Source organism: Loxodonta africana, chromosome 19 (genome assembly GCF_030014295.1).
Source record: "Loxodonta africana isolate mLoxAfr1 chromosome 19, mLoxAfr1.hap2, whole genome shotgun sequence".
NCBI classification, from domain to species: domain Eukaryota; kingdom Metazoa; phylum Chordata; class Mammalia; order Proboscidea; family Elephantidae; genus Loxodonta; species Loxodonta africana.
In genome coordinates, this window is record NC_087360.1 from 76346171 (window position 1) to 76373104 (window position 26934).

A 26934-nucleotide genomic window follows, 5' to 3' on the forward strand; every position below is an offset into this window, starting at 1 on the left:
GGATGAGTAGATGGATTAGATGGATGGATGGATAGATAAATATGTAAATAGGTAGAATTGGAAGGTTGATATACTTCTATGATAATTATCACACTAAAGGTGTATTGCACCATCCCTGGGTGGCACAAATGGTTAAGCGGTCGACTACTAGCCAAAAGGTTGGTGGTTCGAGCCCACACACAGGTGCCTTGGAAGACAGGCCTGGCAATCTGCTTCCAAAAGGTCACAGCCTTGGAAACCCTTTGAGGCAGTTCTGCTCTGCATACACAGGGTCACCATGAGTTGGATGTGGGTCAGCATCAACTAACATCATCCACAAAGGTGTGTGTTAGTTGGCTGGCTAACAGGCACTAGAAACAACTACAGAATAATGGCTTAACTAATCTTCTATTCATTGGAAAAGTCTGTAGATAGTCCACAGCTGCCAGGTACTCAGGCTTCTTCTATCTTGTTGCTTTGCCATGTGTAGCCTTCATTCCCAAGGTCACCTTTTAGCCTAAAATAGCTACTCTAGCTCCAGCCATCACAACTACATTCCAGCCAGCAGGCTAAAGAAAGTAGGTAAGAGGAGAAGTAAATGTCTTTCCCTTTAAGGACACTTTCTGAAAGTTGCTGATGCCGTTTCCACTTATATTTAGAACTTAGTTATATGGCTGCTTCTACTTGCATGGAAGCTTTCATCCTTGACGGCTCTGTCACCCACTATAGAAGAAGGGAAGAATGGATATTGGTGGACAACTAGTAGTCTGTGCTAGAGAGCTTTTTAAGTAGGGTGATGTGATTAAATTTTCAGTTTGTAAAGACCATTCTGGTTATCTTTTTGTTTCTGGTCTCTTATCCTGGTTAATTGTTATAGAAGCAAAGGACTGTGTCTTACTGATTATTTTATTCTTGGCACTTAGTCCAGTATATGTTTGTTGAATAGCTGTAAATTTTGCTACCAGTAATAACAGTGTAGTTTCAGTAGGTCAAGTTAACAAAAAAAAAAGCAGCTCTAGCCGCAACACATTGGATCGTTTTCTGTAGTCATCCGTCTGAAATGCAGCTGTGGTCAAAAAGGCCAATAAATATGCCATATGATCTGAGGAAGGATATTAAAAACAAAGTATTTGCACAGAACTAATGGTATGCCTGGCCTAGAATGCTTCAGATTCAGCCTTTTTCTTCTTCTCCCCACTTCTTTTTCTTTTCCTCCACCTTTTTGCTCTCTCAAGCCATATTTGCTCTTTCTATCATCTCTCTTACCTCCCTCCGGGCATCAGTTGTAGGTTTGAAGGAAAATGCTGAATTCTGCCTTTGGTGATTTTATCCATTCTTGTGGTTTAACTAAAACCTCTTTGCTGATAACTCCCAAATCTATTTCTAGCTCTGAATTCTCTACTGAATTTCAAATGTATCCATCTACCTGACAGGCGTAGCTTCTTGATCATTCCCTGACACCTTGAATGCAACACATTCGGAAACTGAGATAGCCATCCTCTCCTTCCCCAAACTGTGACTCATTTATTGCAACTACTAGTTAATAGCACTGCCGTCCATCTCATCATTCAAGCCAGAAGCTTGGTAGCCATGCTTGAATTCTCTCTTTTCTTCATACCTCCCCCAGCATCCATACCCTACTGATCTTTCCATTTCTAATTTTTCTTTCTTAAATCTAACGCTTCTTTCCGTCATTACCCTTAGCCAGGCTATAAGTGATCTCTCGTGTGTGAGACATTGTAGTTGTTGCCTACATGGTGTTGATGTGTGCAGTCTTGCCTACATTCTCTTCCTAGACAAAACAGCTGAACCCGTTGCTGTTCAGTCGATTCTGACTCATAACAACCCCATAGGACAGAGTAGAACTTCCCCATAGGGTTTCCAAGGAGCGGCTAGTGGATTCAAACTGCTGACCTTTTGGTTAGCGGCAGAACTCTTAACCACTGTGCCACCAGGGCTTCTCTCTTCGTAGAGTCCCCTCTCCCCAAATGCATACTCCACCCTGAAGCTAGAGTGACTCATCTAAAAATAAATTTAAGAATTTCACTCTACTTCTTGTTTCTATCCAGAGACTCCACATATCCCACAGGTTACAGGCTAGTCTCCCTAGTTTGACAACAATGATTCTTGTCGAAATTTCTGACTTACCATTACATAATCTAGTAGTTCTTAACTACATGTAATTTCCTGTGTTATTGTTGTTGTTGAGTGTTGTTGAGTTGGTTCCAACTCATAGCAACCCTGTGTACAACAGAATGAAACACTACCTGGTCTTATTCTCACAATCATTGCTATCCTTGAGCCCATTGTTGCAGCCATGGTGTCAATCCATCCCGTTGAGAGTCGTCTTCTTTTTCACTGACCGTCTGCATTACCAAGCATGATGTCATTCCTGATAACATGTCCAAAGTACATGAGACGAAGTCTTGCCATCCTCACTTCCAAGGAGCGTTCTGGTTGTACTCCTTTCCTGTGTACACAATGCCATTATTTTCTTTCTAGAATGTTCCTATTCCCTTTCTCACTTGATAATTCTTTTTTATACATATGGGCAGCTCCTTCTTGGTCTCCTCTGTTGGCGCCTCATCAGCTCCTGAACTTCTAAAACATTGGATTGTCCACGGGCTCCATCTCAGGACCTCTTCTATTACCTACATTGTTGATCTCACCCAGCCTTACTGCTTTAATATTATCCCATTGCTACGGCTCTCAAATCAATATTTTTAGCTTGGCCCCCTCTCCTAAACTCCAAACTTATTTCCAGCTACCAATTTAACATCTATTAGGCATTTCAAAGAGCCCTGGTTGCCCAGTGGTTAAGAGCTCGGCTGCTAACCAAAAAAAAGGTTGGCATTTCAAACCCACCAGCCGCTCCTTGGAAATCCTATGGGGCAGTCCTATAGTTGCTACGAGTCAGAATCAACTTGAAGGCAATGGGTTTTTTTTTTTTTTTTTAGGCATTTCAAATTTAACCTTTCTGAAAACAAACTTCTGATTTCCCTAGCTGCCCCCCCAATCCTCCTGTTCCTATAGTTTTTCCCATCTCAATAATGGCAACTCCAATCTTCCAGTTGTTCAGGCCAAAACCGTGGAGACATCCTTGACTACACTTTTGCTTGCACACCTTGCATGCAGTCATTCAGCAAATCCTATGGACTGTCGCCTCAGAGTATGTCCGCAGCTTAGGCTCATGCCCCCTCCCCTGGCAGCCACCCTGGTGCAGGCCACTTCCATTTCCACTTGCATATTTGCAGTTGCCTACTAACAGGTTTCCTTGCTTTTATCCTTGCCCTCTTCTATGTATTTTCATCCTTTCAAAACACAGACAGATCATATCATCTGTATGCTCAGAACTGTCCAGTGATGTCCAAGCTCGGTCAGAGTGAAATCCTAATTCCCTGCTGTGCGTTAAAAGTCTCTACACGGCCTGGCCCACTGTGACTCCCTGTCTGACTCACTTTCGCCCCTTTAATGCTGATTTTGTCACGTTGGCTTCTTTGCTGTTCCATCAGCATGCTGAACATGTTCCTACCTCTGAGGCTCAAAACCCGCTGTTCCCCATAAACCTGAAATACAGTTCCCACAGATAACTGGATGGCCAGATCCCTTAATTTCTTCATGTCTCAGCTCAGACGTTGTCTTGTCATTGCAGCCTCCCGTGACCACGCCATATAAAACAGGAAACCACCTGCCTCTGGCATTCCTTATGCACCTTACCTTTATTTTTCTCCATAGCACTTATAACCGTGTAACGTACTGCATGTTCATTTGCTGTGGCTTTATTTATTTATTTTTATACCAGCACTAGAATGGAAGCTCTACAAGGGTGTGAACTTTATCAGTTTCGTTCACTTCTCCATCTCCACTGCCTAGAACAGGGTCCGACCCATAAAAGGTACTTCAATAAATATTTGTTAAATGATTGAAAGAAAGGAACGGAAGAAATTATGGGTAAAGATGGAGGCTTATGTTTGTGACTTTGGCAGGAAGTGGAGGTGACTTCTAATTTTCCAAATTATGTGTGAGATCATCTGCTAAGAATGATGAGGGAGATGGGTTGAGTAAGGTTTGGGAGAGTAGAGAAGGTTTGAAACAGTGCTTGGAGGGAATGGAAAAGTAAAATGATAACATTTATATTAATTGAATCATTCTATGTTTGTTCTGTAAGATGATTTTGGGGTTCAACATTATGTTGCTATGATTTCTCTTGTGCATAGTTGTAGTTCACTCGTTGTTAAATGCCATGTAACCCGTTGCTGTCGAGTTGATCATAACTCATAGTGACCCTATAGGAGAGAGTAGAACTGCCCCATAGGGTTCCCAAGGAGAGGCTGGTGGATTCAAACCGCAGACCTTTTGGTTAGCAACCGAGCTCTTAACCACTACGCCACTGTAAATGCCATATACTATTCTGTTATATGAATATACCATACCCTGATTTATTTATCCATTATCGTTTTGATGGCCATTTGGGTTGTTTTTAGTTTTTGATATTTCAAGCAGTGATGCAGTGAATGTCTTTGTATACGTCATCTGGAACACATTTATAGTGTCCCCATCTTACCTCACAGAGACACATTCCAAGGCCCCCAGTGGATGGCTGAAACCATGGATAGTACTGAACCGTATACATACTGTGTTTTTTCCTATGCATACATACCTATGATAAAGGTTAATTTATAAATTAGGAACAGTAAGAAATTAGCAATAGCTGATAATAAAATAGAACAATCATAACAATATACTGTAACAAACGTTATGTGAGTATGACCTCTCCCTTGCACTTTGAGGCCATTATTAAGTAAAATAAGTGTCACTTTCAGACCGCAGTTGACCACGGGTAACTGAAACCTGGAAAGCGAAACCGTGAATAAGAGGGAAATACCATGTGGGAGTCAGACAGACTTTGCAGACTGATCTTTGTAATTGTCAACTTGGAACCCAAACAAATCTTTATTTTTCTCTAGTAAACGTTTTTCTTTTTCAATTTTTGGCCAAATTAGAAGCTTAAGAAGGAAAACTGGTAACTAGTAATGTCATGATTATCACTAGGTTAAATTCACTGAATTGCGGAAACTTGCTTGATAGAGTCACTTATATTTTTGTTCTTACTATTATCCAAGTGAAAAGCTCATCCATTAGGGTCAGATTTGTTTCTTCGTTCATTTTATCTATTAATATAACTAATATTTGGATAGAAATTTACAGTTTATGAAGCACTTTTACATACCCTGTCCTTTTGCGCTTCAAAAAGGTCTGGGAATGCGGCTATCATTTTTAGTATGGTTATTATTTCCCTTTTCTAGATGCATAAACTAATGATCAGTGAGGCTAAGAGGCTTACCCAGAATCCAACTCCGTTACCTCACTGTGACTGTACAAATATATATAAAATAAACTGCTAGTATTTCATACATGCCTTTTTCTAGGAATAGTAGAATAGACCAATGTAATATTTCTTTGCAAATACTGATTAAACTTTAAATTCATTCCACAGTTCCATCTCTCCTATGCAGAGAAAGAGCTGCTGGAGAAAGAGCCAAGAGGAGAAGCCCATCAGGAAATTCTCAGGCGAGCAGGCAAAGACCTTCCCATCTACACCAGGACCATGTCTGGAGGTAAACGGTGATACTGAGCCCTTTGCTACAGGATCTGAAACCCTGGTGGTGTAGTGGTTAAGAGCTATGGCTGCTAACCAAAAGGTCGGCAGTTCAACTCCACCAGGCACTCCTTGGAAACCCTAGGGGGCAGTTTTACTCTGTCCTGTAGGGTCAATAGGAGTCGGAATCAACTCAATGGCAACGGGTTAATGGAATGATGAACTCGTTTTAACATTAAAAGCAGGTCCATATAGGGGTTACTGCCCAAAAAGAGCCTGTTGTGTTCCTAGCTTATTCCAACAGTTTCCTTTGTCAGGGGTAACAATATTAGCTAACATGGCTTTATTGGTAGTTATGTGTTGCAAGTAATTTGGTTTTACTGGGTGGGTTTAGTGGACTGCCTAGTTAGCAGTTGCTTTTTTTTTTTTTCTGTAGTTTTGGTAGAGGTTGCATCCTGTAAGATGCTGACGTACTGAAATCATTGTTTCTGATACCCGTGCTGGGGAAGAATGGACCAGGGCTTCAGTTGCATGAATTAAAATTCTTTTTTGGAAACACTTCTTCTAATACTTACTTCTAATCTTGTACCTCAGAGAAGATGTGTGATTTTTTTCCAGTATAAGCAACTAGTGGCGTTTATTCATACATTTCTAAAATGTGTTTCTGTGGCTGTTTCCTTACCTAGTCATCCTAGCAGGGTACAGGAAATAATTTACTTAAGGGTGACACTGTGTTAACGTTGATGGCAATGGACATATTTGTAACCTCTGTGAGCCCACTGACAATTGAGAATGCCTTAGAATAATTTCCCCAAGAGGTTCTCTATTCTTGGGAAATATCTCTAGAGAACTCTGGCTGTAGGCAAGTCATTCCACTTTTGTATTTAAAGAGTCCAATATCTAGTTTTTATCAAATTTAAGCTCAGTATGCTATTTGGGGAAACCCTGGTGGCGTAGTGGTTAAGTGCTACGGCTGCTAACCAAGGGGTCGGCGGTTCAAATCCGCCAGGCGCTCCTTGGAAACTCTATGGGGCAGTTCTACTCTGTCCTATAGGGTAGCTATGAGTCGGAATCGACTCAACAGCACTGGGCTTGGGGTTTTTTATGCTATTTGGGATTGACGATAAAACCTTTTAATGGTAGATTCACTCCAGTGTTAAATCTGAGGCTAAGTAGAGCTTTTTGTTCCCAGCAATCCGGTACTGTGACAGATGCCAGCTCATAAAACCGGATCGCTGTCATCACTGTTCCGTCTGTGACAAGTAAGAAAATCTTATACTGCTTTTCTCACCGCTGTCTGGACAATCTCCTTTTCTTCTTATTTATGCTTCTCAGACATTTATTTAGGAAATATGATGCATATAATCACTCCCATCAATGAGAGCCTGGCTCAGGGCCACAGTCAGTTATGTCTTGTTCCCGAGACTCATGCTGGCATGAAGCGCACAGTATTTAGCCCTTCTGACTTGGCTGGTTCAATTTAGCAAATACTTCTTCCTGTTTTCCACTGTTATGAAGATAATTGGCTTCCTGACAGTCAGACGTTAGTATATATTTAATATACTACAGGGACAGTGCTGCTTGGCTTAAGGATCGATATTCAGGGAAAAGTTTTTTCTAGAATTTTTGCAAAGCTGATGATGTGTTTAGCATAAAATAGTGGTATATTACTGTATTTCCTTGTTTGTAGAAAATGAGTCATTTGATTTGCCTTTTAAAACATGTATATTTTATCACCCAAAGCACCATAAAATTTTTTAAAAATGTGTATTTTAGGTGTAAGTTTCTATTATTATACCATCATTAGAATTGGTTATACATAGTGTTTATTTTAGATGAGGACTTTTGCTATTACTCAGTTTTTAGGTAAGTGAGTATTTTTGCAATATTTTCATCACTATAATCTTGAAATAACTACATTTTATATATATATATTTTTAAAAATCTAATGCGATTAAAATTTTGAGGGGTGCTGGATCTTGTTTTGTTTTCTAGATGTATTTTGAAGATGGATCACCATTGTCCATGGTGAGTATGGCTCCGAATGTAAACAAGATTCTGGACCTTACAGGTTTTAATAAATTGAATCACTTATTTGTTTAACTCTTTTTGTAAGTGAAATACTGCCATAGCTGGCCTAACTGGTACGTTCACGTTTAATTTCTAAAGTTTGTTTAATTAGTCCAGAAGAGCCTTTCTTCAGGAGAATTCCCATGAAATAATTTTAAAACCAGTTGGTTACTAACATAAAAGTTAATTTCTCATGTTTGTTCAGAACATTTTTTCTTATATGAACATAAGATTCTAAAACACTTCCCAGCAGTGTACACAAATACGTATACATAAATTATACAGTACCTCAGTGGGAGTTTCTAATGAATAATTATCTAAAGTTTTAACAATTTATTTTTTTAAAAAGCTTGATGTTAAGAAATAGAATAGCAAATACAGAAATACACAGATAATATGTTTAAACAGATTCCTCTTAGAATTCATTCACGGTTTGTAGTATTTATGAGTCATGAAATTAGAGGAATATTTGAAAGTCTGAATTAACTAATAAGAGCTCTGGTGTCCCAAGGGTTAAGTGCTTGGCTGCTAACTGAAGGGTTGGCAGCTTGAACCCCCCAGTGGCTCCATGGGAGAAAGACCTTGCGATCTGCTTCTATAAAGAATGCAGCCAAGAAAATCCAATGAGGGTAGTTCTTCTCTGTCATGTGTACTCTTTCAGGTATCAGCCTATGTGTATGTGTACATATGTCTGTATGCCTTTACCCCTTTTTTTCACAAGTGACTATATTATGAACGTGGTCTGTGTGGAGATTTTTCACATCAATACATACAGGATGTCCTTGTTCTTTTTTGCAGCCACGATGTGACTGTAACAGTCACTTGTTAAAGGACCTTTAGGATGATCCCAGACTTTAGGGCAGCTTTTTATACAGGTCCTGTATGTGGTTTTGAAGTTCAGTATCTATCAACTTTTAGCATACGAAAGATTAGATAAACTGTGCCTCCCAGCTGTCGTGATCTCAGCGTATCTGTGGTGACCGATTAAATTACCCATCAAGGTGCAATGGACTCACCTCACACTTGTATTTCAATGAAAATAGAGATTCTGTAGTGTTTGCTTTATTGGGTGTTTTAGCATAGAAGCATTTTTCCTTTGAATATAAAATTTCCATGTATTAGTAAACTATATTAATTCTGACATGTTTACCAAAGGTTAGTTAGCATAAATAAATAGTTTTAACTTCAATTTATTGTCTATTATGTGTTAGAGATTATATGTCTATATATGTAAAATCTATAATTCTTGTAACAATGCTAGACATAGAAATTATTTGTCCCATTTTAAAGAGGAGGCAAGTAAAGCTCGTAAAAGTTTGAGTGGGCCCAGAGTCACATAGCAAGGCTTTTAGACTTCACAGGCCATATTCTTCGCAATATTCCAATTTTCCCATCTTCCTTTTCCATTTTGGACTCAGAAAACAACTGCTCTGAAACAGCCCAGAGCTGTACAGTGTTGGAGGGATATTGGCCCAGCATGTGTTTTGTTTGTCCACATGAAGTCGCTCCTTTTCTAGAGGGAGGAAGCATGGGCTCAGAACAGGTTCTTTTCCTTTTCAAATTGAGTCTGTCAAGCAGCTGGCTGTTAAAATGTCTAACCAAAATCTGTTTTGAAGAGATTATTATTTTTTGAAGTAATTATTATTACTATATTTCCTCTCATATGCAATACGTATCCAATGCTAAAATCCTTGGTCTTCAGTTACTGAGTCTCTCCAATGTTTCCTCACTCTGGCTTGGCAAATTATATCACGCTGCAATAGCTGTCAAACAGAAGTTAAAGTAAGCTACCAAAAACCAAAACCAAACCCACTGCTGTCAAGTCGTCGATTCCTACTCATAGTAACCCTATAGGACAGAGTAGAACTGCCCCATAGGGTTTCTAAGGAGCAGCTGGTGGATTCGAACTGCCGACCTTTTGGTTAGCAGCCGAGGTCTTAACCACTGTGTCGCTAAACCAAAAAAACCAAACCCACTGTCGTCGAGTCAATTCTATGACTGTGTCACTAGGTTTCCAAATTAAGCTCAACTAGATAAAATCTATCATCAAAATCATTATACTTTCTATAAAAATGCTAGTTATCATTTAATACCAAACCTGCATCTTGCATTCCTATACCATTGTATCCCTTCTAATTTTCCTCAGTCCACAAGAGTCGTTGTCTGCACCCATGTTGTCCAAAGTCTTAACAGCACCCCAGTCTTGTCTACCCCCTCTCTCCTCTTGAAACTGACACAAGGGAGCAAAGGGAATACTCTCTATCCTTTTGAGACAAAATACAATTACACTTGGCTTATAGAGAACCATGCCCGATATTTTTTCTTGCCATTATTTTATTACAGGCACCATACAAGGCAATCCCAGTGACTGGTTTGCTATTCACATGGGATCTCTAGAGCTGTAAACGTAACTGTTTTCATTCAATGTGTACCCATAGTTTTTGGCTTCTTTATGAATTTGTCTGCCATATAGAAGACTCTTACAATCCAAAATTATTGACTCTAGTGTTGTTCCCTTTATCTGACACTTTTTAAAGTGGTTGCTGTTAGGTGCTGTCGAGTCAGTTCCGACTCATAGCGACCCTATAGGACCGAGTGGAACTGCCCCACAGGGTTTCCAATGAGTGACTCGTGGATTTGAACTGCTGATCTTTTGGTTAGCAGCCGAGTTCTTAACCACTACTCCACCAGGGCTCTGGTATTTTTTTTTTTTTTGGTAGAAATTGTAAACATTTTTCATGTGAACAGAGTTTCATTAAAAAGATCTAGGAAGAAAAATGTTTAGGTTTATTAGCAAAGTTAGTAGAAAGTGATCTCACCAGCGTCAAAGACGGAACAAAGACGTGTGAAGAGAGGAAAGCAGCATGTGTGTGTATTATGTGATACGTTCATTATGTAGTTAACGAAGGGTTATTTCAGCCAGTGGAGATGTCTGCCTGTTCCCACGTAAGTTTACACAGGATCATACAGTGATTGCCCTGTTTTTATGGGGGGAAAAAAAAGCAAATTTTGATTGGAAGTGTGGCTATAAAATGAGTTGTATTTATGTTTATGTTTATTAATATGACAGTTTGAATTCTTAGCCTCCCCCACCTTCCAACAATAAGATTTTAGAGTAAGAACTGAGAATTCATCAATGCCCATATTTGGAACCATAGAACATAGTGCCGGCTCTCAGAGCGCTTCTTTTACAGATAAGGAAAATGAAATCTTGATAGGCTATTTTGCTTCCTCAAGGCCATGTAATTATTTAGTGTCAAAGGTGCGTTACCAGTCTAGCTGTGTGGCTCCCTGTTCTTGTTTTCAACATCCCATTTAATACACTTTAACCCCCTGGTTGCTTCGTGGTATGCCGGCTGCAGGTAAGGTATAGTTTGGGAAGGTATTTCATCTTATTTGAGGAACCTTGAGTGATCTTAAGTTCCTTAAGCAAAGCTGGAAGTCAAATCCAAAGATAACAGTAAACTCCTGTAATCGGCCTGACTTTGTTAGGTTTCTCACAGGTTGTGTGCTTTTAGACATGTGCTTATTGTATTTTGTACCTGGGCATGAAATACAGTGAGAAGTTTCATTATTGGTTTAAAGCAATATTAAATGTCAAATTTTAAAGACCTAGACACAGAAATTCCCTTAGCAAAATGGATTTTTTTTAATGTTCATTTCTATATGTAAAGAAATCATATAAGCTGTACTTAAAGAAATGCAAATAAATTTAAAATGCTTTCAGTCCAAACACTGTTCGGGTTGAGAGTTTGCTGAGCATACCTATTGTGAAGGCGTAAAATTCATTGGTAATGTTGTTTTTGCTTTGTTCACAGGGTGAACAATTGTGTTGGATTTTCAAATTATAAATTTTTCCTCCTTTTCTTGGCATATTCTCTGCTATACTGCGTTTTTATTGCTGCCACGGATTTACAGTATTTTATCAAATTTTGGACAGTAAGTCATCACCTTAGTGACTTTTTTGGTAAACAAAAATATGTGGTATAGACTTTCAGCGGTGAATTGCTTCAGGCACTGATTGCATAGGTTAGAGCTAGTTTATACATAAGGTATAAGAAGATTTTTTCAATATTTAAAAAAGTGTTTTCTTTATGTATAAGAATTATTTTAAGTCATTTCCTCGTAATATCTCAGATATTTATTGATTAGGCTCTAGGCAACTCATTTGTTTTCTGCACTTATAGATTTTAAATGTAGGCAAAACCAAATTAAAACTGAGTGCTTCGAATATCCAAAAATACTCCTCGTGAACACCAAATGATAGTAAAAAAACAATCTGCCCCTTGCTTGAACTGCCTTATTATTTTATATTAAACTTTCGTTTATTATGGTAAGGCTTTCTGAATTGCTGGACCGTTTATGTGAGATTTGAACTAAATTCAATGCCAAAGATTTATTGAGTGCCTGCTGTGTGCCAGCTACACCGTTAAGCACTAGGCAAGTACTGTGAATGGACAGGCTCCTAGCATCCAAGGAGACTTGCAGCATCCAGCTTGCAGAGTGATCCCGAGTGAACGTCTCAGAGAACGTTGCCTTACCGCTCGCTCCTCGTTTCCCTGGCTGTTTTCAGTCCCAGACTATTTAAAATAGCTTGAAGCATTATTGTGGATGTGTTGTTGTTGTGTTCTTGTAGCTGACGCTGTTGTTTGTGGTAATGTAAAACGTCAATGAAAACAGTAGCTAAATTGTGCCGATCAGCCTCCATTTTCTGGCATTGTAATAAGACTAAACATTTGTGAATCTGTAGCATATTAACAAAATGTGTTCAGGTAGTGAATTAAAACTGTATCTTATAGTTCCTTTTATTTTGACCCTTACTATTATAACTTCTACACATACTATGTTTTGGTTATTCAAAACAAAATAAATTTCCCAAATTTTAGTACCTTTTCCAGATATATATTTACATCGCAGTAAACATTTATTTTAATTTCATGACACTGGTATGTGTGTATGGATAAATATACGTATGTGTGTATATATGTATATATTTGTATATTGTATATATACACACACAAATACACATCATCAGCTTAAAATAAATATATTTAGATATAAATATATATTTATATATATATGTTCCCCAAATTTTTAACATAAAGCCATGTATCTGTCTCCGTATCTAAATTTAAGAAAAAAAGTATCTAAGCAAAACGAAACCGTACTAACTTACTTACAAAAAAGTAGGGAGAATACTTATCCCTTTGACAAAATATTTTATTTTCTTCCTTTCTTTGTAGAATGGCCTACCTGATACGCAAGCCAAGTTCCATATTATGTTTTTATTCTTTGCTGCAGCTATGTTTTCTGTCAGCTTGTCTTCTCTGTTTGGCTATCATTGTTGGCTAGTCAGCAAAAATAAATCTACATTAGGTGAGTATCTAATTTTGTAGTTCACAGAACTTTAAATATTCACCAGAAGTTACCATATGATTAAATGCCAACCAGTCCTGATGTGGAAACGCTGGTGGTGCAGTGGTTAAGAGCTATGTCTGCTAACCAAAAGGTCAGCAGTTCAAATCCACCAGCCGCTCCTTGGAAACCCTATGGGGCAGTTCTACTCTGTCCTATAGGGTCACTATGATTCAGAATCAACTCAACAGCAGTGAGTTTGGTTTTTATGAGTTAGTCCTGCTTTGTAAGAATCATCCTTATTTCCCACATTTTTCAGTGGGTTGTGGTTTGGTGATGTACAAGTTTGTTCATTCCATCTGTGTACTGACTGTCCATTATGTATGAAGCATTGTGTACACACAATGGTGAACAAAGGCAAACAGTCTCGTGGGAGACATGGGAATGTTCGTCGGTGGCTGCCAGGGCCTGGGGATAGCGGGAAATATGGAGTGCCTGCCTCAGTAGGTATGGATTTCTTTTGGAAGGATGAAAACAGTTTGTAACTTGGTACAGGTGATAGTTGTATGACTACCGCTGAACTGAACCCTTTTAAATGGTTAACTTTATGTTATGTGAATTTCACCTCACTTCTTTTTTTAAAAAGCCCTACAGGAAAAGAGCTAGGTAGGAGTTTTTGAGAAACTATACCTGTGACTCATAGCAACCCTATAGGACAGGGTGGAATTGTCCCCTAGGGTTTCCAAGGCTGTAATCTTCATGGAAGCTGACTGACACATCTTTCTGCCCCAGAGCAGCTGGTGGGTTCAAACCGCCAACCTTTTGGTTAACAGCCAAGAGCTTTAACTACTGCGCCACCACAGCTCAGAATCCACTTGTAGGCAGTGGGTATACGTGTGACTGGAATATAGTAAACTAAAGAACAGTAATATACAACAAAGTTGGAGAAGGAACTAGACCATATAGAACCTTCTAGGCTAAGATTAAGATTTTGGGAATGCAGCCAGAGTTTGTAAATCCTTATGATCTCCAGGAGTCCCCAGGTGGTGCAAACAGTTAACGTGCTCACTGCTAACCAAAAGGTTGTAGGTTAAAATCCATCCAGAGGCATCTCAGAAGACAGGCGTGGCAATCCACTCCCAAAACTCAGCCACCGAAAACCCTGTAGGGCACAGTTCCACTCTGACACCCATGGGGTCGGTTGGGTTGAAGTGGACAACAGCAGTGGTGTTTTTTATTGTCTCAAAGGACACCATCAAGCTGAGGTTTCATTACAGTAATATTCAGTGATGATTAATTGTAGTAGATGGTTAGCAAAATGTTAATTTTTAACATTCAAGTGAAATCTTATTACAGCCAATACTGTTAAAGTGAAAATAGTGGTATAATGAAGTTTTTTTTGGCAAGGTATCTTATTTCAAATTATATGTAAAGCATCTAAATTATAATTCATCAAAAGTGAATGAATTGTTTCTGAAGTTAACTTCTAGAAATGTCTAGATAAAACTTACAGCACTGAAGGACTTCCTTTAGACAGTATGGTCCTATCATTAAAAGAATGTTTTATAAAAAGTTATATAATGTAGGGTCACAAATGCCAGGGATCTTGCAAATCACTTTTTTTTTTTTTAGAGTACCCTGACTCTAGTTAGATTTAATTTTTCCTTTTTAAATTATGGATAAAAAATCATACAGTTCTCTGTTGGTTCATATTCCAAAAAGGAAATTTTAGATTTTCCATTGCAGTGTTATTCAAGAAGAAAATGTAGCCTAAAAGGGGAGAGTATTGGAGACCTGGTTTGAGTCTCATCCTGTCATTTATTTTTTATCTGAGCAAGTCCCACAGCCTCTCTGGACATCGGCTTCCGTATCCAAAGGAGGCATAAAGAGATGCAGTGTACGGTGTTGGATTTGATACTCGTATTAACAAACCGGCTTTTAAGTATATACTTGAAAAAAAATATGAATAGGTAAGATAAAATTCTAATGAAAATGGAAAAGAGGGTTTATTGGTTGAAAAAAGTAAGTTGGAGAATTATGTAAAATATAGCCTCGTTTTGGTTAAAAATACCATGTAGATTTGTATTAACATATTAAGAACCTGCGATATGCAGATGACACAACCTTGCTGGCTAAAAGTGAGTAGGACTTGAAGCACTTACTGACGAAAGTCAGAGACTGCAGCCTTCAGTACGGATTGCACCTTAAAAAAGAAAACAAGGATCCTCACGGCTGGACCAGCGAGCAACATCACGATCATGATAAATGGAGAAAAGATGGGAGTCGTCAAAGATTTCATTTTATTCGGATCTGCAATCAATGCCCATGGATGCAGCAGTCAAGAAATCAAACGACACATTGCACTGGGAAAATGTGCTACAAAAATCCTCTTTAAAGTGTTCAAAAAGCAAAGATGTCATCTTGAGGACTAAGGTGCACCTGACCCAAGCCATAGTATTTTCAATTACCTCATAGGCATGTGAAAGCTAGACAATAAATAAGGAAGAGCAAAGAAGAGTCGATGCCTTTGCTTTATGGTGTCGGCAAAGAATATTGAATATACCATGGATTTCCGGAAGAGTGAAAAAATCTGTCTTGGAAGAAGTACAGCCAGAATGCTTGTTAGAAACAAAGATAGTGAAACTTCACCTGGCTTACTTCGGACATCTTATCAGGAGGGACCAGAGCCTGGAGAAGGGCGTCGTGCTTGGTAAAGTAGAGGGTCAGCAAAAAAGAGGAAGACCTTCAACAAGATGGATTAACAAAGTGGCTACAACACTGGGCTCGACCATAGCAACAATTGTGAGGATGGCACAGGACTGAGTAGTGTTTGGTTCTGTTGTGCATGGGGTCATTATGAGTTGGAACCAACTCGATGGTGCCTAACAATGACAACATATCTATCTACTGCCAAAAGATCCAGATTAAAGTTTTACTTTTTTTTGCCTGTTTGTATGTTCTACAATGCATGCGTACTACGATAGTAATAAATGGATTCCTTAAAAATTAAAATAGACACAATCATATCTTATGATTATTTAAAAACATGGAATAGACAGCTTACATTGCAGGATATCCACAGGAAGCTAACCATTGACTTTGAGAGCTTTACTCATTGAATTCAATCATTTCTAAATATGGCGGGTTACGAGTAGATATCTTCTTTATTCGTGTGCTTTCTCTACCATCTTTTCTAGAAGCGTTCAGAAGTCCGATATTTCGTCACGGAACAGATAAGAATGGGTTCAGCTTGGGCTTCAGCAAAAACATGCGACAAGTTTTTGGTGATGAGAAGAAGTATTGGTTGCTACCCATTTTCTCAAGGTACTTTATGAAAAAAATTGTGAAAATTTTCAGGTTTTAAACTAATGAAAGTAATCCAACAAAAGATAATTTCAGGCAGGAAAAGTCTCTAGTTCCATTGGTCTGTAGTTAAACTGGAAACCCTGGTGGCGTAGTGGTTAAATGCTTTGGCTGCTAACTAAAAGGTCGGCAGTTCAAATCCACCAGGTGCTCCCTGGAAACTCCATGGGGCAGTTCTACTCTGTCCTGTAGGGTCGTTATGAGTCAGAATTGACTCGAAAGCAATGGGTTTGGTATTTTTTTCTATAGTTAGATAATCGTGCATAGGAACGCCTCTTTTTTAAACACTGTTTTGTGATTCACTCTTCCTTCAATGTGGAAACCAGCCAACTCATCATCTCCCTAACCCTAAACACAATATTGAATCCAAAGTCTGATGCACAGATTAAGACTGTGATATAGCATGTTCTCTCTCAGACATCAGCATTTTAACAGAGAGTTCCACTCTATTGTCTTCTTCATGGTTCAGTTGTACGTTTTTCTTTTTACTATAGTCTAGGTGACGGCTGTTCTTTTCCAACCTGCCTTGTTAACCAGGATCCTGAGCAACCATCCACTCCTGCAGGACTGAATTCAACAGCTAAAAAGTAATCCCATATATATATTTTTTCATTTTACTTTCAAATAATGTATGTTATCCTCTTGTGTCCTTTGGTTATACATTCCTTTGGAAAAAAAAAATTTTTAAAGAACATAAGATAATTTACTACAATGGTTGCCACTTGGAGTGAGGCAGGGTGGATATGGTTAAAGAGGGATAAATAGGAAGCTTTGATTTTACGTGTAAAATTCTGTTTATTAATCTGCGTGGTAGATAAACAGGTGTTTCTTCTCTACACATTTTGGTTGACTGAATAATTTCATAATTTTTAAAATGTAGTGATTAAAAGAAAAAAAAAGTTAATCAAAATTAGCTCCCCCAGTGCGCAGGTACGCAGACAAGGTAAAATTTCCCTCCGGTCCTCAGTGTCCCGTGGAGTCAAATGGGGTACTCATGGTGACCTCACTGTTACAGAGTAAAACTGTGCTCTATGGTTTTCAAGGCTGTGACCTTTGAGAAGCACATCACCAGGCCTTTCTTCCAAGGTGCCTGTGGGTGGGTTCAAACCCCCAATCTTGCGGTTTATAGCTGAGCACTTAACTTTCCACGCTACCCAGGGTTCTGTTTTCCCTGATTATCCCTACAAAATTTCTATGGCTAGTCCTGGCCTCTCCTCTGTCCTCCAGAGGCATATATCTGACTTCTCAGCATACCCACCTGTCAAAAAGTAATCTCTGGCTGGGAACAGGTACAAAACAGAACCAGGATTTCCCACCCATCTCCACCTTACGCTGATTCTCTCCACCCTTCTATATTAGTAACTGGTGATCCCCGTTCTCCCAGGCACTCACTCCAGAAACCTTGAAGGCATCCTAGGTCCCCCTCTTTCCGTTACTTTGTGTTTACTCCATTTACAAATCCTGTTGGATGCTGCCACGAAATGTATTATATAATCTCAGTACTTTCTCTCTCCTGCTATGGCTGCTTTCCTGGCCCAAGCCATCACCATTTCTTGCATGGGTTTTTCAGTAGCTTCCTAACTGATCTTCCTGGTTCTATTTTTGTCCCACTCAGTTCTCTTCTCCATTAAGGAGGTAGAGTGATCCTGTTAACACAAACCAGATTGTGTCATTCTTCTGCTCCAAACCCTCTACTGGTCTCCCGCTTCACTCAGAATAAAAGCCAATGAATATCATCCTACCAGGGTTTATAAGGCCTGTCTGGTTCCTGGCCCCTAACACCTTTCTAGCCCACAATCCTCATGCAAACACATCTTCTTCCTCACCCTCAGACCTACCAAGAGTGCCCCTTGTTGAGTGCCTTTGTACTTACCAGTTCTTCCTCCTACCTGGTCTTCCTCCAGATACCTCAATGGTCTGTCTCATCTTTACTCTCTTTCTGCTCAGGTGTAAACATCACAATAGAGGCCATCTTTGAAAACTCTTTGAAATAGCTAACTTGCTCCTGCACGTCCCTTTGTGCTGTCTGATTTCTTGTCATGGACTGACTTACTATATCTATTTATTTTTTTATTCTTCTTCCTGAATTACGGTGAAATTTCCATGAGATCAAGGACCATGTCATTGATGAAATGGGCACTGAATAAATGTTGTTGAATGAATGCATCCTCACTGTTTGTTAGAATCTGATTGGCAGCAGTGAATCTGCAAAAAGTCCCTAAACTGGGACCTAATTAGTATGCTGTTCCCGTTATAGGGTCCCTTTCCAGAGGAGTAATAAGAATTGGTGATTTTCATCTGAATAGATAGAAACCTGTGCAGAGATCTGCTGGAAGGTTTTTGTTTTTTTTGAAGATTTCACCTCTAAATTTTTAATATGAGGATGTTAAAAGGACACAAAGTAGAAATATCCTCAAATTTTAGATATGAGATTAATCATTAAGGAGTAAAAACGTATCCTTTAAAAAAAAAATGGTTTCATTCAACTAAAATGTATTAAATTTTTCTTGTAAAAATTTTAAGTAGTTTTTTTTGAGTATTTTTATAATTACTATTTCAGGTACTCTAAAAATACCCTATTAGCTTCTATGCCAATAATTTTTCTGTCTTTATTTTAAGTGAAATGTTGTTTTAACATACATATATTTTGTCATACCATCCAATATATTAGTATCTGGCGTGTATATCTAAATTTTAAAACATAAACTTTAAAGAAATTCTTCTTTCAAGACGCCCGGCCTCCCAAGTTGAATGTTAGATTTGTACAACCTGGTAACATCAGATCTTTTCAACATTCCTGCAAAGATAGTACTCACATTTGTTCTTTCAGTTTCACAGATGAAGACAGAGAATTCTTTGTCCAAGACCAGCTAGGCCACTTTGGAAACACGAGACCAGTTTTTCTGAAACTTGTCTTTCTACTATCACCTTATTTTTTTTCTACATCCATATACCACTTACAAAATTAATATTTTCCTTTCCTATGTGTCTTTTAATTGGCATTTACATTTCTTTTTAAACAAAACTTTGTATCACTGTTATAAATGAGACACCAGTACAATTTGCCATAAATAGAATGTAACTGCAAAAAATAAAATCACTAATAAAATACTGTTATTAGATCTAACTAGATTCCATTACCTGTTAAAGTCTGAAGCTGAAACCATTTTCTCTGTATTAGGAGTGGAGATTTCCCAGAGTTAGATTTAGTCATCTTCTTATTGTAATTGGAAGAATAGGAAGAGAACTGAAGAGAGAATAATTTTCACTTTGTGAGTCAGGGTTATTCAATATGCCTTCTCCCTGTATGCCCCAAATTATTTTGGGTACCTCCTATAATCGTTTTACATCACAAGTAGTTTGCGTTTTGTTCTTTGGGAAACACCCAGGATTACTACCCAGAGTTGACTTATTTTTATTGTTACTGTTATTATTACGCAGTCTTGAAAACCACCCATTTCCTGCAAAACCATTGAGAGAGTCCCAGAGCCACCTTCTTACCGATTCTCAGTCTTGGACAGACAGCTGCACACACCCAGCAAAGGGCAAAGTTGGTAAGGGTGTGCTTGTTTCTGCAAGGTTTTAAAAGGTGAAAAGTGGTAAAACGATCCAGTTATAATATCTATGCAGTTGTTCTTGCTCTAGAGTTAGATCGCCCTTGTAAAATTAGAATCGTCGTTTTCAAAGACTTCCGTTTGTGAGGCACTGTGACTAATGTGTGCTAGCAGTAGGATAGGATGGTAGTGGGTTGAATGGTGTCCTCCAAAAATTCACATCCACCCAGAATCTCAGAGTGTAACCTTATTTGGCAATAGGGTCTTTGCAGATGTAATTAATTAAGATGAGATTCGCACTGGATTCCCGTAAACCCGTTGCCGTTGAGTTTATTCTGACTCATAGGACAGAGTAGAACTGCCCCATTGGGTTTTCAAGGAGTGGCTGGTAGATCCGAACTGCCGACCTTTGGGTTAGCAGCCCTAGCTCTTAACCCACTGTGCCACCATAGTGGATTAGGGTGGGCCTAATCCAATGACAGAAACCCTGGTGGTGTAGTGGTTAAGAGCTACAGCTGCTAACCAAAAGGTTGGCACTTTGAATCCACCAGCCACTCCTCAGAAACCCTATGGGACAGTTCTACTCTGTCCTATAGGGTAGCTATGAATCAGAATCAACACAACAAGTTTGGTTTTTTTTTAATCCAATGACTGGTTTTCTCACAAGAAAAGGAGAGGGCACTCAGAGACACACACAAAAAAGAAGGCCATATGAAAAATGGAGGCAGAGATTGGAGTGAGGCAGCTACAAGCCAGACAACACCAGTGATTGCTGGGGGCTTCCAGAAGCTAGGGAGAGACAAGGAAGGATTCTTCCCTAGGGCCCTCAAAGGGACTATGGCTTTGCCAACACCTTGATTTCAGACTTTTAGCTTCCAGAACTATGCGAGGATAAATTTCTGGTGTTGTAAACCACTCAGTTTGTGGTGTTTTTTTTTTATAGTTGAAGAATTACTAGGAAACCATGGCTAAGATGATATAAGTAGTGCCAGGTTCAATATATCTTTTATTATTTTGCTTCCCTGCTTCCTCGGGTATGTATCTCAAACTGTTTTTAAAGTGTTTTGTCACACCAGTTGTGTATGGCACTTCATCATTTGGGTGTGTGTTTCTATGTAACCATCTTATAAACACCCATACTATGTACAAGGCACCCTTAGAAGTATAGTGGGAGAATTCATAGATAAATAAGCAAATCTGTATTTGTTCAACATCAACAAAAAACGCCAATTTTTGTTTTCAGGTATGAGCAATCCTGCACTGACCATGGAGAATGAGACTTAACTCTTCAAGCAAAATAAGTTCAGAGTTTATAAAAGTAAGATACGTTTTCCCTGGTCAGTAAACCAAACCAGACCAAACCCATTGCTGTCGAGTTGATTCCAACTCACAGTGACCCTATAGGATGGAGTAGTTGGTTGGAATGCTTCGTATTTTTAACAATTTTCTAGTTCTCTTAGGGCAAATAGTTTCTATAAATATTATTACTTATTTTTGAGTGACTGAAATTATGTCTTAGCTGACCCATAGCGTCACATCAATCCTGCTGGGTCCTCTGGTCATGAGGCTACCTCAGAATTAACTGGTATGTAGGTTACCTGACAGATTAGAGAAATAAGTTGATGTACAAAATTCATTTTTCTAGTAATGCATTAAATGGCAGGGATTGATCCTAAAACATTGAGCTTTACATGAAAATTATCTTGTCATTTCATAGGATAAGGCAATTTTTTATGTTTTTCTGTCCTTCAGGACATACATTGGTCATACCCTTGACTGCACATTAACAGAATTTCACTGGGTCCGGGTACAAAAATCTCTGTCATCCCCATATTTTGGTCACATCAGGACCCCATAGCATGAGCTATTCTTATAATGCTAGGTGTTCCAAATCATTTTATTTAGACCACAATTATTTTTAAACCTGTAGTTCCAAGTAAATTTTTTTTTTTAACAAAACAATCTATTTATAAACTTCTGTCAATAAAAACACTACAATAAGAAACCCCTTTGGGGAAAAAAAAGCCATAAACATCTAAACCAAATAAACAATTATCTACACTGTCATATTAAACATAAAATAGTTGAACATTGAAGTTGTCAAGACAACGCTGTGTTTACAGAATTGCAAACTGAAATCCTGAAGTCTAAGGGAAGCAAGAGAGTGCCATCGAAAACAAAATGATTTGTGTAAAAATATTTCATGGACATTATGAGTTGGAACTGACTCGACGGCACCTAACAACAACAACAACAATAATTTAAATACATTCCTAAATAATACCTTCATATTTGTTTCTCCTCCTTTTGAACTACAGTAGTAAACGATCTGTGGGCTTTTTATAAAAATATTTCCTAGTTAGCGGTTCCCAGACAGTCGTAGTGAGCCTAACCCCATAACAGTGCTAAAGAGGTGTATTGCTGATGGTGTTAGCTGCCATCAAGTCGATTCCAACTCATGGTGATCACGTGTGCAGAGTAGAACTGTTCTGTAGGGTTTTCAAGGCGGTAGCCTTTCAGAAGTAGATTGCTGGACCTTTCTTCCAAGGTGCTTCTTGATGGGTTCCAATTGCCAGCTTTTTGGTTAGTTGTGGAGCGCTTAACCATTTCCAGAAACCCTGATGGCATAGTGGTTAAGTGCTACGGCTGCTAACCAAGATGTCGGCAGTTCGAATCCGCCAGGCACTCCTTGGAAACTCTATGGGGCAGTTCAACTCTGTCCTTTCGTTCGGGTCACTATGAGTCGGAATCGACTTGATGGCAGTGGGTTTGGTTTTGGGTGGGTTAACGATTTCCACCACCCAATCCAAAAAAAAGCCCGTGGCTGTCAAGTCGATTCCAAGTCGTAACAACCCTATAGGACAGGTTAGAACTGCCCCATGTGGTTTCCAAGGAGTAGCTGATGGATTTGAACTGCTGACCTTTTGGTTAGCAGCCATAGCTTTTAACCACTATACCACCAGGGTTTCCTTGCATCACCAGGGACTCCAAAGAGTAGATCAGAGATTAAGTCTGCCCATCCTTCCCCCTTATATGGTCTAGATTCAAAACAACACGCACTGTGCTTGTATATGGATGCGAAGTTTCAAAATTATTTCTCTAAAGTCCCCCTTCCAACTTAAGACACCTGAACTATCGGTTTCAGACTACCACAGAAATAATGCCCTAGAAGCCTGCCACTCAAATTCTGGTCCACAGACCAGCAACGTTGGCATCACTTAGGAGCTTGTTAGAATGTAGAATCTTAGGCAGTACCCTGGACCTGCTGAACCAGAACCTCATCTTCTGCTTTTTAACAGCATCTTCATTGTGCATATTTGATATGGACGTTAAAGTTTGAGAAGCATTGATCTTAAAGCCTGCCTTCAAGAACTGATCTACTGAGACTTCTAGCACAGGAAACAGTGTATTTAATTATGAGCAAGGGATGTTATTGCAACAACCAACCAATGAGTTGGTAAGGTTTTTTATTATTTATGGTTAACAATAGTTTCATGTTTCCTGTTTCAAGGTATCAGTGCTGTCCATGGATGGAAGAAGCTCCCTACGGAAAGCGTTGGCCGGTTATGCCTGTTTCCTGTTGGCTAGATTGACAGAATGTGAACTGATTAGTTCTCTTGGAGCCATTGCTTACAACGTAACACATTTTTTATACAGTATACAGATTGTTTCAACTAACGCAAGTTCCTGTTAAATATTAACACTACTTACTATGGTTTATAAATCAAGGAGGGAAATACCTTCTACTATAAAAACTTGGAATAAATTCATGGGCTAGTTTCATCCGGATATTTGGGCAGCACAATTTATCACATAAAATCTGATTTTCAGATTCTGAAAATTGAGAAGATTAAGATACTGTTTGAGATTTAAGAGATTTCAAGACACATTACAACGGTAAGCTTTATTTATGAAAACTGCTAGTTACCCATGAGAAGGTGGAGGTAGCAAACCAGACTTCTTTGTTCCTTCTGGTGTGAATCCAGCCTCAGACTGGGTGAATTGTTGCAACTCTGAATTCATTTCAAAGTCCAGGTGGCCTGCAGTGAAAGATCACCGTCCATTTTCACCAGACTTTAATCCATTCCTAGCCTTGTTCCCTGCTGGAAACGAAGTACAGACATTGAAGCTCAAGCTCATTGATAAAGCCATTGGCTAGAAGATTCTCATCAGAGCTAATACATTTTCAATTACGATACACCGGAAATATATTTTTCTCTCTTCCAGTCTTTCTAAATTGAAGGGAAAGTCTATAACAACAATTATGAAGCTTGGTTTATGATGTTTTTCTTGTCAATTTGGTTTAAAAAATATCCTTTTAGGTTATTTCTTCTACTGAATGTAGCAAAAATACTGAAATTCTATTGAGAATTCCTGATGGGTCAATAGATTAATCCTCCAGTGATATCTGTGTTATTCCTGTGTCCTCTCAGCAAAACTATGACAGTGCTCCTCAAACGCTATTTAGATTAAATTATGCAAATTATCAAACCACAGTCACGTTCTTCTGGAAATTTAGTTCAACGTGAACTAAAGCGGTGTGCTGTTTGGAAATTCAGCTCAAGATAAAGTGGTGTGTTTGTTGATGCCAAAATGTTTGGCTTCAGTAAATATACCGAGAAGCCCTTGTGCCTTGTATGCACTATGTAAAAAAAAATGTTTTGTTCTTTTTTTTTTTGAATGGAGTGTATGTAAGTTTGTAATTATAATTAGCAAATGGGATAATAGACTGTGTGCTGTTTTTGGTACTGACTTTGAGAATTTAAAGCAGATTTACTTTTGAAACTACACAGCTAAAGAACTCACATTTAATCAAAGAGAAAATAGTATTAAAACTTTTCAAAGTCTTTGTTAGACAAAAATTCAACACAAAGGAACTAGAAGACCAGAGGAAAATGGAGTAAAAGATCCTTGCAGTTAGTCCTTGCTAACAGTATCAGGAGTTTTATATTAAGTGGTTAGTTTATAGAAGAATCAGCGTCAGCCAAACGAACGTTGTAGTTATTTGAATGCAGTTCCTTGGACTATAGATACGATGGCAGTCTTTTTCAGATTTTTTTTAAGAGCTAAAGATTTTAACCTGATAATCTGCTTTAAGAAATCTCAGAAAATATGATAGATTTTTACTTTTATCTTAAAGCATTTTTTTGGTCACATTTTTCCTTACCTGAAGTGCCAGATTGGAACCTATAGCTACTGCTAGAAGTCTGAATGGCTCCAGAAGCATGTGGTTATTCAGAGTTTAATGCAGCCAGATTTTTTTCAAAGCACAGTATTACATTTCTTTTCCTGTACAAGATGCTGTTAGGTGTTCCCTCATATCACTATTTTTTTTTTTTTAATTTGAATAAACTTGTCAAACTGGAAGCAAAGAAGAAAACAGATTTTTCTCCCTTACTCACTAGGGAACCATTAATTTTTTTTCCCTTTAGATCTTTAATATAATTATTCAAAAACATAAAAATATTTTTCATTAAGTTGTAATGGCTCCCTTTCTGTTTTTATACTATGGACAACCTTTAAAGAATTTTTGTTTAGTTTTTTTTTTTTGTTCTAGGGGATTATAATTTTTTGGATATCTCATTAGGTATGACGTATATATTATACCTGAGAACATAAAGCAACAACTAAACCTACATTTTGGACATATCTATAAAATTTACTTTTAAATTATTTTAAGCATTTTACTTTTAAAAAAAGTTATTGGCTTAACTCGAAGTTGAAGGCAAATGTACACTTCAGCTGTCCTGATTATCCATTAAACTGATAATCTTTATTTTTCCTGTGTTTAAGAGAATCTACTCTACAAACATTAGGATATAAGAAGTTTTTCATTTAAAAATTATTGTACAAACTGCCTCATCTACATTAGTTAATTTTCTGCTGTTGTGCAATGGAAGAGATTTTGCTTTTTTCAAAAATAAATTAAAGAAAAAAATTGCGACTAAGTATAAACGACCAGACATTCAAGGACGTGCATATCCACGAATTCCCTCCTGTTATGTCCGAATAAAGTCTGGTTGATCTTGAAGTTGAAATTGCCTTTGCACTGACAATCGAAATTGTTTGGAACATATACTTAATAGTCTACCAGGGCTACTAATGGCAGAATTCATGTTTACAACCTGGTGGTTATATAGGGATTTTTTGTTTTGTTTTGTTTTCCTTTTTTAGGGGGGAGGAGGGTGGATTGGTGAGTGAAGTAATTAGTGGTAATTAAATGATTCTCACAACCATTTGTAACAGACTGTGAAACTTGTGTACACCGTAATCAGCTGAAAACTATTGGAAATATGGCATATGTTTGACAAAAAAAAAACAAAACTATATTCTCTGGGGAAATCGAATACAAAGGATTTATAAACATGTGTCCAAAAAACTACGCTAGTAATACTGAGATTCATGCTTCAAGAAAAAAACACGTGAAAACACTGTTATTCCATTATATAATGAACTAGAAAATTTTCCCTATTTTGAAATACATGTAAACTTGCTGCACTGATTCTGAAGTCAGTCACACCGTAGACTTTGGTGTATACTCATTATATGATCGCGCATTTACCTGTAAAAATGATGGCTCTGGGACTTTTATGAGTTAAAAAATAAAAGTACAAACATACACAAACCACAGAAAATGGTAAATGAAAGGCCACTTTCATTGTAAACCGTGTAAACCATGTTGGCTCTATCGCCAGTACCACCATTCCCTCCATGGATTTTTCACAAATAACATACATCTCTAGGTAAGATCCACCTGCAGAAACTGGTTTTTCCTAAGTAGACAAGTACCTGACCTAACCCAGGACGTTTTCGCAGGCTCCACTCCTTTTTCCACATACTGAGCCTGTCTAGATGTGGAAGAGGACCTTGTTAACACCTTACGTATTTGTTACTCTTACAAAGATACCGCTGGAATTTTTTAACCTTGTCTTGGTAAAAAACGATAGATCCTAATTTTTATTGACGTTTTAGCAATAAGATCATGTAACTAATTATTTAAAGCATTAAATAAAT

At 38.2% G+C, this 26934-nt stretch overlaps 1 protein-coding gene across 2 annotated transcripts in view; it reads left to right on the plus strand.

The window, feature by feature from the left end:
* ZDHHC2 (zinc finger DHHC-type palmitoyltransferase 2) overlaps positions 1-26934 on the plus strand; it is a 54241-nt gene extending 27307 nt beyond the window's left edge. For both annotated transcript variants that reach the window (XM_010592499.3, XM_023551168.2), the window contains exons 4-13: positions 5477-5597; positions 6771-6840; positions 7574-7606; positions 11467-11587; positions 12892-13024; positions 16201-16327; positions 16861-16953; positions 19808-19920; positions 21164-21238; positions 23432-26934. In XM_010592499.3, coding sequence (XP_010590801.2) covers positions 5477-5597; positions 6771-6840; positions 7574-7606; positions 11467-11587; positions 12892-13024; positions 16201-16327; positions 16861-16953; positions 19808-19920; positions 21164-21204 — 852 coding nt within the window. In that variant the 3' untranslated portion in view covers positions 21205-21238; positions 23432-26934. The remainder of the gene's footprint in view (positions 1-5476; positions 5598-6770; positions 6841-7573; positions 7607-11466; positions 11588-12891; positions 13025-16200; positions 16328-16860; positions 16954-19807; positions 19921-21163; positions 21239-23431) is intronic.